Genomic DNA, 14,087 nt, shown 5'->3' on the forward strand with positions numbered 1-14,087 from the left:
ATAGATAGATAGATAGATAGATAGATAGATAGATAGATAGATAGATGATAGATAGATAGATAGATAGATAGATAGATAGATAGATAGATAGATAGATAGATAGATAGATAGATAGATAGATAGATAGATAGATAGATAGATAGATAGATAGATAGATAGATAGATAGATAGATAGATAGATAGATAGATAAAGTTTTAATTAAACCTGCTGCTAAAGAAGCTGAACATGACAAATTGTGAAGTACTTTCAAAAATGACAAAATGAAATGGTAATCTCACTACAAATAAAACAAATAAAGTGTTAAACACTCATTTATCCTGCATTCATCTTGTTTTAAACAAGCTAATGCTTTTTGTTTGATCATAAAGGAAGACGAAAAAGAAAATGTACTTGTCAAACTTAAGTAAATCATCATTAAGTTGTGTATAATGAGGTTTGTATTTAAGTGTTTATCAAACATGAGAGGAACAAGTCTACATGAGGATGAAAATACTCAAGCTGTGAACCATTATTTGACTACTTCAATCTTTTTATAGCCTGAGGGTAAAGCTGAGCCTGACACTTGCTGATCCTTCATTTAAGTGCACAAACATGATTTGCATCTTGTTCAAGATGAAACTTTTTTTTTGGTAAGGTCTCAGAGTATAAACTAATTTTGAGTGAATATGAGACATGTGTGCATATAAGTTGTACCAGACTTGAGTAGCATGCAAAACAATTATACAGTAGTGCACCTGAGATACCAAGATGAGACACTTTTTTTTTTTTCTCTCTCTCTCATTAAACCTTTGGAGTTAAGTGACAGTGATTTACTTTGATTCAAAAGCCATTCACCAACTATGAGAAATAATTTACAGCCTCAAATAGCTCAAGGGTGTGAGTCAAAAGGTTTAAATCCATCCGTAATGGTGAAACTTACTGAACCTGGAAGTAGCACATAAAATATAAGAGTCGAGTTCATTAAATGATCAATTCAGCAAGGATGAGATGTGTGTTGTCAGTGACCTTTTAGAGGGCTACAATGTGTCTTCAAAACTGCCTTCAGTTTGTCTTGGAGCAGATGAAACGTGTGTGAGAATGAAAATTAGTCCTTGACTGACTGATGCTTTATCTTAGATTGTTAAACCATTAGGTCTAAGTAAATATTCTACAGCTAATTCTTCAAGCTAGTTTTTCCAAATTCTTATTCTTTATTTGTGTTGTTGATTTTTTTATATATATTTTTTTTTATTATTGTTGCTCATGATTCTTATTTTTGATAAATGTGAGTCATTTGGATTAATATCAAAATTCATCCTCAATAATCCAAGTAAAAAAATCCAACAATGTTCAGTCAGGTCATCTGGACGTTTTTTTTTTGTTTTTTTTTTGGTGAGACATTTCATCCTTCATCCAAAGGACTTCATCAGTTCGAGGAGCCACAAAAAACTCAGTCTCACAAGCAGCACACTCACATAGTGGGTCAACCAGTCCAGAAGTAAATGTAGAAACCAGGCAGAAACCATCCAGAGAACCTGACTGAGCTTTGTTGGGTTTTCTACCTGGGCTGTTGAGCATGAACTTTGATGTTTTGAACCACTTTGTCGATGGCTGCCTCAGAAGAGTCAGCGGCCCCAGAAACCATCTTATCACCAGCAAACTGGTTGGACCACTATGGGAGTGTACTGCTTGTGGGACTACGTTTGTTGTGGCTCCTTAGACTGATGAAGTCCTTTGGATGAAGCATGAAATGTCTCAACAAATATAAATTAATCAACTTGTTACTGGTCAGTGAGCTGACCTGGTGTCCCAATTTTAACAAAAGAGCAAAATGAGCAAATGTAGTAAGGTGAGGAAAAGCATCACCCTTTTCTCTCTCACTAACACTCGCTACATGGGACTTTAACAGAAAAGTAACTTAAATGAGACAAGGAACAGATCTGTACTCTTAAAGTATAAATACACTTCAAACTTCTCAAAAATGGAGTAGACTGTGCAACAAAAAAAGAGCAAAATGCACACAAATCTGTATTCATGCAGGCAAGCTGGTGCAAATATAGTTGCTCTTGCATAAATTGACTTGTTTGGTTGTGTTCAGATGCTTTTTGCCTGTTATATTTATCAAGCATGAGCTGAGGAGTAATAATGAGCTGATTGAAGTGGATAGCTGACAGCATAATATTAGCCTAGAGGATAACATAACAACTTTAGAATGTCAAGAATGGTAATTAAGATGTGGAAAGAGGGACAGAAGGAGTACATTTTAAAGAGAACACAAAGCAAGCCAATGAAAAATACATTAATGATAAATAAAAGGCATGGCGATGAGGTGGCTACTTGGAAAAACTAAAGTTTTGGATGATTAGGCTCTTTTTCCCTGAAACTTCTGGAAAAAATGAACATGAAGTATTTGAATGATTAGTGCTCATTGTGTTACTTTAATTTACTGAAGATACGTGTACTGATGTTTCAGCTTCGCATGTGCGTGCAACGCTCGTGATCCAAGTGGGTCCATTACAAACCTGTGTACCAGTATTTATCACCCACCACCAAAGATGAAAATGTTTTTTTGTGGGTATTCCAGTTTGTTTGTTTGTCTGTAGTGTTAGTAATATTTCTCATAAACCAAAAAACATATTTGAATCAAACTTAGTATGTAATCATGAGTTATGCATCTACAACTCATTACATTTTGGATTTAAACACATGCAAGATGGTCACCACAGCTAATCAGTCTTAGTCACCAGAAACATTGGTATCACTTGGTTATCTCCATTGGTTTTTCAGCTCTTACAGTCTGAATTTGACATCATCCAGTCAGATTTGTTTAATCTCAAACTTGTGCTAAATGTACATAAAAACCATAGGGATGTTGGTTCTAACAGGAAGGCTGTACCAGCAGTACATCCTTCTATCGTATCTTCGAATGGTGCTCCTATTGAGCTTGTGGATTCTTATAAATACTTGGGTGTCTTGGTCGATTTGCATCTCTGTTTTAAGCCACATGTTGAAAACTTGGTAAAGAAACTGAAACTTAAACTGGTTTTATTTTATCCAACTCTGAACACTATGCTTTGTAACTGATACTTTACTTCCTCCATTGATTATGGTGACATTATTTACATGAATCCTCCTGCAAGCACCTTGCGGTTGTTGGACGCTGTCTATCATGCACATCATGCATTTTCATCTTTAAATCACTTCTTGGTCTGTTGCCTTACTATATTTCCTCCTACATGTCACTTCATCAGTGCAGCTACAGCGTGCACTCCCAAGACATCTTCGCAAAAAGGCCTTCTCTCACTCCACTCCTGTAACCTGGAACACCTTGCAAAAAGATTTGACGTTCTCGACTCTCGAGCTCTCTAAGGGATTTTAAACAACTGCTAATGTCATGGCAAAAACCAACGCGGACATGTTCCTGTTTTTAGTAGTATACATTGTTCTATAATGTAGCTGTTTTTGATTTGTTTTTATATTATTTATTTTATTTACTTTTCAGTTTAAACACTTTTACATGATTGTCTATTGTTGTCATACCTCATACCAGTGGTGTAGTCTACATTTTTGTAGTGGGAATACTGTGCTTAGAAACCAAAGTACACTAATTGTCAATTTATTTTGATTTTTAAACATATTGAACATTTTCAAATTTCTCTGATTCTCTGATATTTCAATAAAAGAACAACAAACGTTATACATTAGTTTGCTTTGTATTAAACACATTGTAGAATCTATAAAACAGTATCAAAGCAAAACATGATCAAGCACTAAGTAGTAAGTACAGAATTAAACAATAATTTGCTGGATAAGCAAATGTAATAAGCGTCACATATGAATAGATTGTTATGGAAGCTTTTAACTGCAGTTTAACTTATCAATGACACATGTCTAATGATATGTCATGTATCTTTGAGCACTTAAGTAGATATGCTGAAATTCTTAAGCTTTTCTAGTGGGTATACTTCGTATGCCCGCGTATCGCGTGCACTACAACACTGCCTCATATGTGTTCTTTGTTTAAAACAAGTCTCTCTTGTAAATGAGTACCCATGACTCAATGAGACTAACCTGAATACATAAAGATTGAATGAAACAACAACTTTGTTGTAGACTCAAAGGTAAATTTGGTCTGCTAGTAGCTGAGAGTTATCCTTAAGAGTGCTGACAGATCATACAAGAACTCACCATATTAAATGAGATCATACAAAATGTATCTTTACACTGATTGACAAAAAGGCTTATAACTTCATCAGCATGAAAGTCTTTGGGCAATATGCATATATTGGTATAATGCTAGGTATTTAAATAATATTAATTAAACAAACCACTTGGAATCTTCATGAGAGTGAAATCCAAACTCATCTGCATAGCCACCATTTGCTAGCTAAAATAAAAAATATATCTAAAATATGTGAACGTTGTGGCAGAGTTTTATATTTTTCTAGCTGCGTGTCACTTTAGGGAGAAAGAAAAAAGTCAAAGAACAGAAAAAAGACAAATCTGAGATTTGATAGGCTCAAGTCTGTCGTTCTGAGGGAATTTATGTGGCACCAGCGTCAGACAATGACAAACTAAAGCAAAGATGTGGGGACAAAAAAGAAAAAGAAAAAGAACTGGCAACAAAAGACGTATGTGTTACGCAAAAAGCAGACGTCTGATGTTACTGAGTCAGTAGAGAGGATAGAGAGGAAATGGAGCGGATGAGTGAGGATGCTGGCACCAAAGAGCATGCGGCACTGCAGAGCCTGACTGCTGTGCAGCTCTATACGTGCATATGTGAGAATGTGATGTGTGGGATTGAGTGTTTGCATGTGGGGGGTGGAGGCCCCTAGATGGGCAGGAATGGTCGTGCCTGTCAGAGCTGGAAGTGGTGATTTGATAGGTGCAGCTGCAGCCAGCATGTCCCCTGCATGTCAATGAGCTGCACACATCGTATCTTTGCTGCCCTCCAACTAAGTCTCTCCCTGTCTTTTTTGTATTTTTCTCATCTCACTTTTAAGCTCTAGTCCTACTCTTACCTACTTGTCTGCTTACTTAACGGTGACTCCTCCATCTTTTCAAGACAAAATTTGCCTTTTCTCCCCCCTCTTTGAATCCTTCTTACCCAAAGTGAACTCAAACTCTTCTCATCTCTTCAGTTTTCTTTGATCCTCCTCTCACCCCATTCGTTCGTCAAACTTCTCACTAACATCAGTTTTCTCTGCTCGCAACTAATCCTGAGCCCTCTTCTTGTTTAGCTTTTATTAGGCAGTCCTTTTCATCGCCCTGCTGTGTGTCTATGTAAGTGGAGTGTCAGGAAGTCAGGAAAAGCAAAGGCGAAGTAAGGAGGTGCGTGCTGGAACTGTTTGTCTTCAGTGTAAATATTGCTCAGGGTGAGCAAATGCTTGACATATTCAGTGGCAAATATTTAAAGGTAAGGTACAAAAAGAGCTGGCAGTGTACAAAATACATATAAAAGGTACTTTTTATTTATTTAGCTGCACAGTGACACAATTCGTAGAGCTGCTGCCTCTCAGCAAGAAGGTTGCCGGTTCAAATCCCAGCTGCGGGACATTTCTGGGTGGAGTTTGCATGTTTTCTCTGTGCCTGTGTGGGTTTTCTCCGGGTACTCTGGTTTCCTCCCACAGACAAAAAACATGCATGTTAGGCTGATTGGTGTGAGTGAGAGAGTGAATAGTTGTTTGTCTCTATGTGTCCCAGTGATGGACTGGAGACCTGTGTCACCCACCTCTTGCACAGTGATGAATAGATATGGGCACCAGTGACCCCCGCAACCCAAAAAGGAAGAAGTGGGTAACGATAATGGAAGGATGGATGTATTTATTTGTCTTTCACAATGTTTACAACCAGTTCTCTATGTTCTGCTCTTTAACACAGCTCTTTCTTCATTGTTAAGCCCATAAACCTCATTACCAACATCCCTTTCTTACCATCTTCCTTTTATTTTGTTATTTATTTCTTCTTTACCTCCTGCTGAGAGCTCTTTCCTGTTTAGTATTTCAAATTAGTTCCATTTATCAAACTTGGCCGACTTTGCACCTTCCCCCTCCACAACTACATAAGAGGATGAGATGCCAAACATTTAAAATGTGAAGTGCAATACTAGCAGGGGGAAAAAAAAGCAGTTATGTTGTGAAGTACAAAAAAGGCAAAGGAACCCCTCTATGCACTTTTGTCTTTAGCCTTGAGGCAACGTATTACACACAACAGATAGTATTAAGATGATGTTGTATACGAGGAGCACTGGAATCCTCAGGGAGGACAATATCTTGGCATAACATTACAGGAAAGACCCTGAACCTCCTGAGAGCCACGTATAATCCACAGGGAAGCTACATGTTACAAAAATGATTCTGACTGTAGCTCTATTGTGAGCACCCATGAGAGACAGAAAGATAGCAAAACTCAACCTAATGCCGAAGTCTATATTTAGAGTACAATGATTTAACCCTGCTAAAAGTAAACTAGCAAGACCCTTTTCAGCAGATGAAAGCAGTGTTTACCTGATTTATAACCAACTGCTTAAGCTCTGAAGCTATTTGTTACACTGCACTGCTATTTTAGGGGTTATAAGTGCTATTATTGTACAGTCTGTGATTGGAGTTTAAGTAGATGGTTGAGTGTCGAACATTCCTTTAAAAATAAAGACGTGAGGCTTTCCCATAAATACATTGCAGTATAACACAGTGACTAATGCTACACTTTAAATGTCAGTAATTTAAATGTTGGGGCAGCACCTGCACTTTTTTATCAATAGACAAGAAACTTGTTCTAAGCAGCAGATTACATGCAGAGTTACTATAAATAAATTAAGCAATATGATAAATGACATGACATGCTCAATCTTGCATTCTATAAAATCAAAAGGCTTTGCTTAAATGCAATTCCTTCTAAACCATTTCATCAATTTATTTGTATGATATTTGGGATTGAATAGAAATGTGTATAGCAGTCAAATGCCATGTTTTACCTGCATATGAATAAAGTGAACATGAATTACATCAATATAAACTGTTCATCACACAAAATTAAGCTGGGTTAACAAATGTTCATACAGAGAGTAAATGTGAAGATGTTGTGTACTGTACTAATGTGTAGGTGCACAAACAAAAACAAAAATTACACTTTATTAAAACGTACTATAGATAAATAAATGGGGAAAAATCACAAAGAGAAATCCTTTAGGTACCATTGGTCAAAAGCAAGTAGATTTTTCTCCATAATGAGAAGTTATCCAAAGTAGTTTTCAATAATTAAATGGTTTCCTGACAAAAATGAAAGTTGCAAACCTTAAAGATATATATTGACCTTGCACGCAGAAGATTTTAACAAGGATAATAAGCAATCTATTAAATTGCCAAGTCTTGTGGATGACGTACAGCTAACACTACACCAAATATGATGCTATTTTATCTATCCACAGTCAACATTGCATGTATCTCAAATTATATCATCTGTGTGGGACAAAAACTTTACTCCATCCACTCATGAGTACTGGGCTTTCAGCTCCGAACAACCCCAGGTACAACTCTTCAATCTAAAATGAAAACAGTAGGTATCTAATATAGAAAACCTATTAACCTATTCCATATAAATGTTGAGAAGTGATCTCATTTGTATTAAAAAAAAAAAAACAATGTTTCGATATTTTGACTGTAGATAAGAAAAACATCACTGGACATCTAAAATGCTCCGTTTGACTCAGATTTGAATTGTGTGATATCACGATATAGATCCATTCAGGCCAATAAGGCAAAAGCATAAAATCAATTTGGCAACTTCAACTTTTTGATACACTGTTAGTTGTGTGGAACTTTAAATGCAACTGGTAGTTGCAGGAACTTTATTTTATACAACTTTATTCTTAAATTTGACTAGTTTAATACTGTTTGAACAAAAACTAAATATTGTTGAGTCATAAGGAATACAAGTGTGGTTTCATTTTATGTTACAACAGCCTGCCACAGTGTTCTACCGATATCCGATAGATAATCCAGGAATTTATCAGAGCATACACAATCTCTTACCATCACATGAAGGTGGAGGGCCCCCAAACTCTAAGTGTGTACCTAATCGACAGGTCAGTATGCTATTTCCACTCAACTGGTAACCTGGAAGACATCTGTAACGCACTATGTCACCTGGAAATAAATATGGAAAAGAAGAAAGGTTGCAGGGAATAAACGGTGGCAACAAGAGAATTCACATTTACCACAAAAGTACCGGTAGTAATAATTGATAGTGATGTCAGAGAAACAAAGGAAAATGTGTTAGCGGTATGAAAGAAAATTACCATAATGATCTGTCAAAAGACACTATAGGTGAAGCACAATTTCACCACTGTTACATTTGTGGCTGAATAACAAATTGTATAGATTTGAAAACAAAAATGAAGAAATGCAATCTCTATTCCCTGAAGAAAACAAGAATAAGTGCAAAAGTCCCACATCCTGATAGCTTTATGGATATATTGTTAGATTTGTATCTATAATGGGATCAAAAGAATCACAAGATAATTGAAGATGTAGTGGGTATATCTACAAAACCGTTGTCTAATGGTTTGTTTAGCCAGTGGACCTGAATTAATGTAAACTGTCAAAGGCAGAATGTAATTTGACAGTGACATACAGTAAATTGTTTAAATGCTAGCATTCTTCAAGTCGTAATGGAACAAAAATTAAAACAAAAAGACAGCAGGGCTTTGATAACTGTGCTTACACTTGAATTTCCCATCCGTGGGACAATAAAGGCTGTTTCTATTCTATTCTATTCAATTATCTGTCTACATGTGTGTGTTTTATCTTGTGACAGCATTTGTACGTACCAATTTTAAATTCTTTGCTTGCCATCAGGATCTCTGCATTAGGGATGATGGGGGGAGGCAAACAGTGCTGCAGTCTGTAAGCTTTATTTAGAACATCAGAGAGATGAAAGGAGACAAACAGATTATACTATATGGCAATAGCTTATAAGGGGAAATTATAGAGTAAGAATATATACATACCCTGATAACCAATGCTGAACAACCCACCCTTTTCTGCGTTACTATGGAACCGTAGCAGCACCTGGTTGGATGTGCTACTCGGTGGGTCATTGGGCTCTCCATCTGTGAACACACCAAGTTTCCTGGCTGTCTCCTGTGGACCATCCCTAAAAAGTAGAAATGTCACAGGTCAACTTCATAACTATCAATGACTCCAAGAAGATGGCCATTGCTCATTTCTATACAGCCCTTTGAGGCTTTGAAATAAAAGCTCAGCGACAAAGCAGGCCATATGACTGTCAAAAAGCTTCCAACAGCAAAATATAATTAAGCTGTTCTCATTTCATCAAATTCAAACCAATTATGTTGACTGGCTTTCAGTAAATATGATAGAATAAGGAAGACATTACAGTGAGCAGTCAGACGGCAGCTCTAGAATGCATTGCTACCATTAACAAACATCCAGCAGGAGTGTCTCTGGACGCTGTGGCCCTGCTTTTGGCAGTCCCCTGGTGTGGGCATGGCCAATTAAGTTAGCTCCCAGATTTCTGCCACAAACATTCAGCTTAAAAACCATCTGTCTTTGGCTGTCAGACTGGGCGTTGGAGATTACAAGCAGCTCTGAAAACGGCTGACTGGGGACTGCTGTCTGACAGCACTCTAGCCAAGCCACCATTACGGAGACCATTTCCTTGGCTTAGTGGATTGGTGGATAGATACACAGTGGTGGTAACAGGAAGTGGGGAACGTGATAGTCTCCATCTTGGCTCCCCAGGAACTTGCTATATAAGATCACATTGGGTGTCATTTCCAAAAAAAAATAATATATATATATATTTGGTTCACTCTTACAAGGTCACCATAAACACTCCATGTTCAAAAAAGTCTTGACAAATGGTGCCAAAACAGTAGATGTCTACCCACTCTGTGTGGGCTTGGGTGGTTGTCAAGTTGCCAAGGTGACTGGTAGCAACATCTCTGGTCACACTGAGAGCTGAAACTGTTTGAGACTGCCTCAAAAACAGCCAATCAGCTGGGACTAGAAATCACCATGCATACAAAATCATGTATGTGGTTGTACATACCGCAGGTAAAGCTAAGTAGTATAATGGTGATTAAATAAAGATGTCAGTGCAGTTTTTCAGTCAAACATAAACCATACAGTACATTGGCCTTCTACATATTGAAAATATTTTATATATTTTTAATTGACTATTTTTGATGCAGTTCTTTCTTAAATTAGAATACTTTCCACAATAAATCATTATTATTAGTATGTCAATATATATATATATATATATATATATATATATATATATATATATAGTATCTAAATCATTATTAAGGTAATGCTTTTGCATTATTGTCTTGTAGTGGACTAGGCCTACGTCGAAACTAAGTCTAAGGTCAAAACTCTTGACCTTTAGAACCTTGTGGGACAGGAACTGTCATTTCATGTATTTGAATACATAAATACAGGTTCACCCATCCTGAGACTTTCTTTCTTGAAGATTCAAGTGAAAAGAACACTCTCTTTTTTATTATCATTACTACCACAAATGTTGATAATCAAAGTGTCTTAGTTCAAACCATTTTAGATGTTGCAGTGAACTAATCAATTTTATTAACTGAGTAATGATTTTTATTCTCATGCAGTTAGAACTCATGTTAAAAGCTGTTACAGAGTAATTATGCATTTTTCTGATTTCTGCTTTTGAATGAGCAAGTGTGTGCGTTTACAAGGTTACAGTCAAACGAAAAACAAGTTGTTATGTTAAAACTGTCATGTTTTAGAATCCTCTCAGACGTAAGTAGAGATGTTTTGCACCTGTTTCCTGAAACACGCCAAAACAAAACCCTCTCGGTCTGTGAGAACATTTCTGACCTGTCTCATAACAATTCTCGCTGTCTCTAACCTCTTACGTCACAAAAACACACCCCTTCTGGTCGATTCTGACCAATGAACAAATCCCAAAAAGTGAACCGGGAAAGAGTCTTTAAAATGTCAGTACTTCCTGGTCTACATGGACTCAGAGAGTTGTCGGAGTTCTAAGAGTTCTGAGAGCGTAGAGTTCGGTGAGAGTCTACTCAAGTTCTGCTGAGTTCTGATGGAGTTATAACATTTTCCACTGAGGCGAATATGTGTCGAACAGAGCCTCGCCATTACTTCGGACGAGTAACAGCATCCTACTGAGACGCTGAAAGGGTGCGTTAAACGGAATCTCACCTGAGACATCTCCAGGTAAAGGAGCCGATTTCATCACCTAAGTGTACTGTAAGGAAAAGCTGAAGAAAGCCGGAGAGTGTCGATTCTGGTGAACACTTAATTTCCCTCACATACCATCTTAACTCCCTCTAAACTTCTTTCCATCTTTAAACTTTTCTATCAAGTAGAAATTCTTCCAGATATTTAGAAATGTCTGTGTAAAATGCTCACCCACATTCATGTGGGTAAAAGATCATAGTTGTACAGTTTTCATAAATGTCTTTGGTGCAGCAACGGAAAAATCATGGCCGTATGATTTTTCCTGATTGATTGCTTATATTGTTATTTTCATAATTTGCCAAATTAATGTAAATGTTTGATGTTAAATTTGATTCTGTAAATAAATGACCGCATTCATTTTGATGGGTCAAATTTAAATGACGTCTCACGTTTGCCTTTCCTTAAATTCAATGCACGTTTTATTCAGTCCAGAAAAATGAGGAACCCGCGTTAAATGATGAATATATCCCAGCATCTGTTCATCTACAGTCTTGACAAATATTATTTCTTACCAGACAGTGATGAAGTCATGTGGGCCATGAACCTGAAGCAGAGTGAAATTGAGTTTTATGCCAAAGCCAGGAACAACTGAAATCAGCCAAGAGCAGTCTGCTGAGTTTGGGTACTCCTCTGGGTATCCAGGGGAAAAGATGGTCCCATTGTCTGATGTGATGTTGCTTCCACAAGGAACTGAGAAAATATGAATGAGGGGAGAAAGTCAGGTGGAGTACATATATATCCGTGTGGCAGGGACATAGTACAATCAGACAAACATAAATCAGCTGTAATAAGCTTTTTTTTTTTTCCTTATTTTACACTTCTGCTTCCCTTCTCGGTGTCTCTTCCTCCCTCTACTTCAGTCTTCGTCTATTGCCCAGGCACTTGTCTGAGCTAAAGATTAGCCTGTAAAGCCTTTTAGTAAGTGGGGAGTTGGACTGAGTGTTTTGCAAAGATAAGACCTCCCCCTTGCCTATTGAGGGTGTAGAGAAGTGCAGAGATGAGGACGGGGTGTTGGTGAGTACTGGGCTCTTGAAGTAAATGTATGCATGTGTGTGTGAGTGTGTAGTAATATATCAAATGAATTAATATACATGATTATGTATACTATGACTGACAGCAAAGGTTGTGACAGTATGTGTATGTCAAGACTGATAACACTTGACCCTCAAGTATACACAAGCCATATATCTTCAGTTTTAAAACAAAGACACAACCATATTTAAATGCAGCCTCCAAACAGCATGCAGATGAACAGAGGATAAACATTTCTTTGGAAGTTGGTAGTTTCTAAGATTTAAGTCATCTAACAATCCCACTGGTGCCCCTCATATCCACCATGGTGGAGCTGGGGCAATTCAGGGAGTGGTAATCGCAGCAGTGCAGGCATCTCCAACAACTCAGCTAGGGTATTCAGCTTAATGGAACCCCCCTGGATGCCTGTGAATATAAAATCAGACCCAAAGCAGATATTACATGTTTTATCCCATTCTTTTTTCTCTCAGGTCGTGCGTGTTCATTATAAACAGATGCCTGGTTTATCCCACAGGTTGACCTGTCTCTGTACAACTGCCTCACCTGTTAAACGAACTATTGACCATAAACATTGATTAAACCATTGACTTTCTAAGGAGTTGCACCTCTGAGTGATACACTGACTAGCAGGATACTTAAACCAAATGTGTAGACAAAAACATATTCACTGGTGGATAAGAATGGACAAAAAAAAAATACACTAAAACTATACTGATGGAGTTTTTCAAACTACACACCCAAAAAACAAAAAAAACACAACAAAATCCATCCATTATCTTTACCCACTTATTCCATTTTGGGTCACGGGGGTCGCTGGTGCCCATGTCCAGCAATCACTGTGCGAGAGGCAGGGTACACCCTGGACGGGTCGCAAGTCCATCACAGGGCCACATAGAGACAAACGAGACAAACAACCATTCACTCTCTCACTCACACCTAGGGACAATGTAGAGTTACCAATCAGCCTAACATGCGTGTTTTTGGTCAGTGGGAGGAAACCAGAGTACCCGGAGAAAACCCACGCATGCACGGAGAGAACATGCAAACTCCACCCAGAAAGGCCCCTGGACCGGGGATCGAACCAAGGACCTGCTCGCTGAGAGGCAGCAGCTCTACCAGTTGTGCCACCGTGCTGCCCACACAGGAAAAAAAAATAAATAATGCATTCATAAGTAAAAAGACCACACTCTTTTTGAATTCTAGGTTTCTAAGCAGGTTCTAAACATATTTAAATCTAATTTTAAGTGAACAAAAACACACAAGAGATTCCATCCATCCATTATCTTTTACCCGCTTCTTCCATTTTGGGTCACGGGGGTTGCCGGTGCCCATGTCCAGCAATCACTGTGCGAGGGGCGGGGTACACCATGGATGGGTCGCAAGTCCATCCCAAGGCCACATAGAGACAAACGACCATTCACTCTCACTCACACCTAGGGACAATTTAGAGTTACCAATCAGCCTAACATGCATGTTTTTTGGTCATTGGGCAGAAACCGGAGTACCCGGAAAAAAACCCACGCATGCACGGAGAGAACATGCAAACTCCACCCAGAAAGGCCCCTGGACTGGGATTTGAACCAGGGACCTGCTCGCTGAGAGGCAGCAGCTCTACTAGTTGCGCCACCATGCTGCCCACAAGAGATTCCACCATGATTAATTAATTTATATTTGTGTAGCAATGAAAAATGCAGGACTTGAAACATTCTTGCTAGTAGAGCTTGTAGTTTTTGAGATGAGAGTTTTCTGGACTAGAATTGAACAGGGAATGCAAGTAAACCTTAATATTTTTGGTGCATGAAATTCAATGGATAGGAGCTACA

General features: G+C 37.9%; 1 protein-coding gene across 1 annotated transcript in view; it reads right to left on the reverse strand.

The window, feature by feature from the left end:
- csmd2 (CUB and Sushi multiple domains 2) overlaps nt 1-14,087 on the reverse strand; it is a 302,201-nt gene that overhangs the window by 45,982 nt on the left and 242,132 nt on the right. Inside the window, exons 41-44 of the mRNA XM_037693663.1 lie at nt 11,745-11,922; nt 8,988-9,133; nt 8,808-8,888; nt 8,011-8,124 (exon numbers count right to left, since the gene is read on the reverse strand). Coding sequence (XP_037549591.1) covers nt 8,011-8,124; nt 8,808-8,888; nt 8,988-9,133; nt 11,745-11,922 — 519 coding nt within the window. The remainder of the gene's footprint in view (nt 1-8,010; nt 8,125-8,807; nt 8,889-8,987; nt 9,134-11,744; nt 11,923-14,087) is intronic.

Source organism: Nematolebias whitei, chromosome 19 (assembly GCF_014905685.2).
Source record: "Nematolebias whitei isolate Nwh7 chromosome 19, NemWhi1, whole genome shotgun sequence".
Classification (NCBI taxonomy): domain Eukaryota; kingdom Metazoa; phylum Chordata; class Actinopteri; order Cyprinodontiformes; family Rivulidae; genus Nematolebias; species Nematolebias whitei.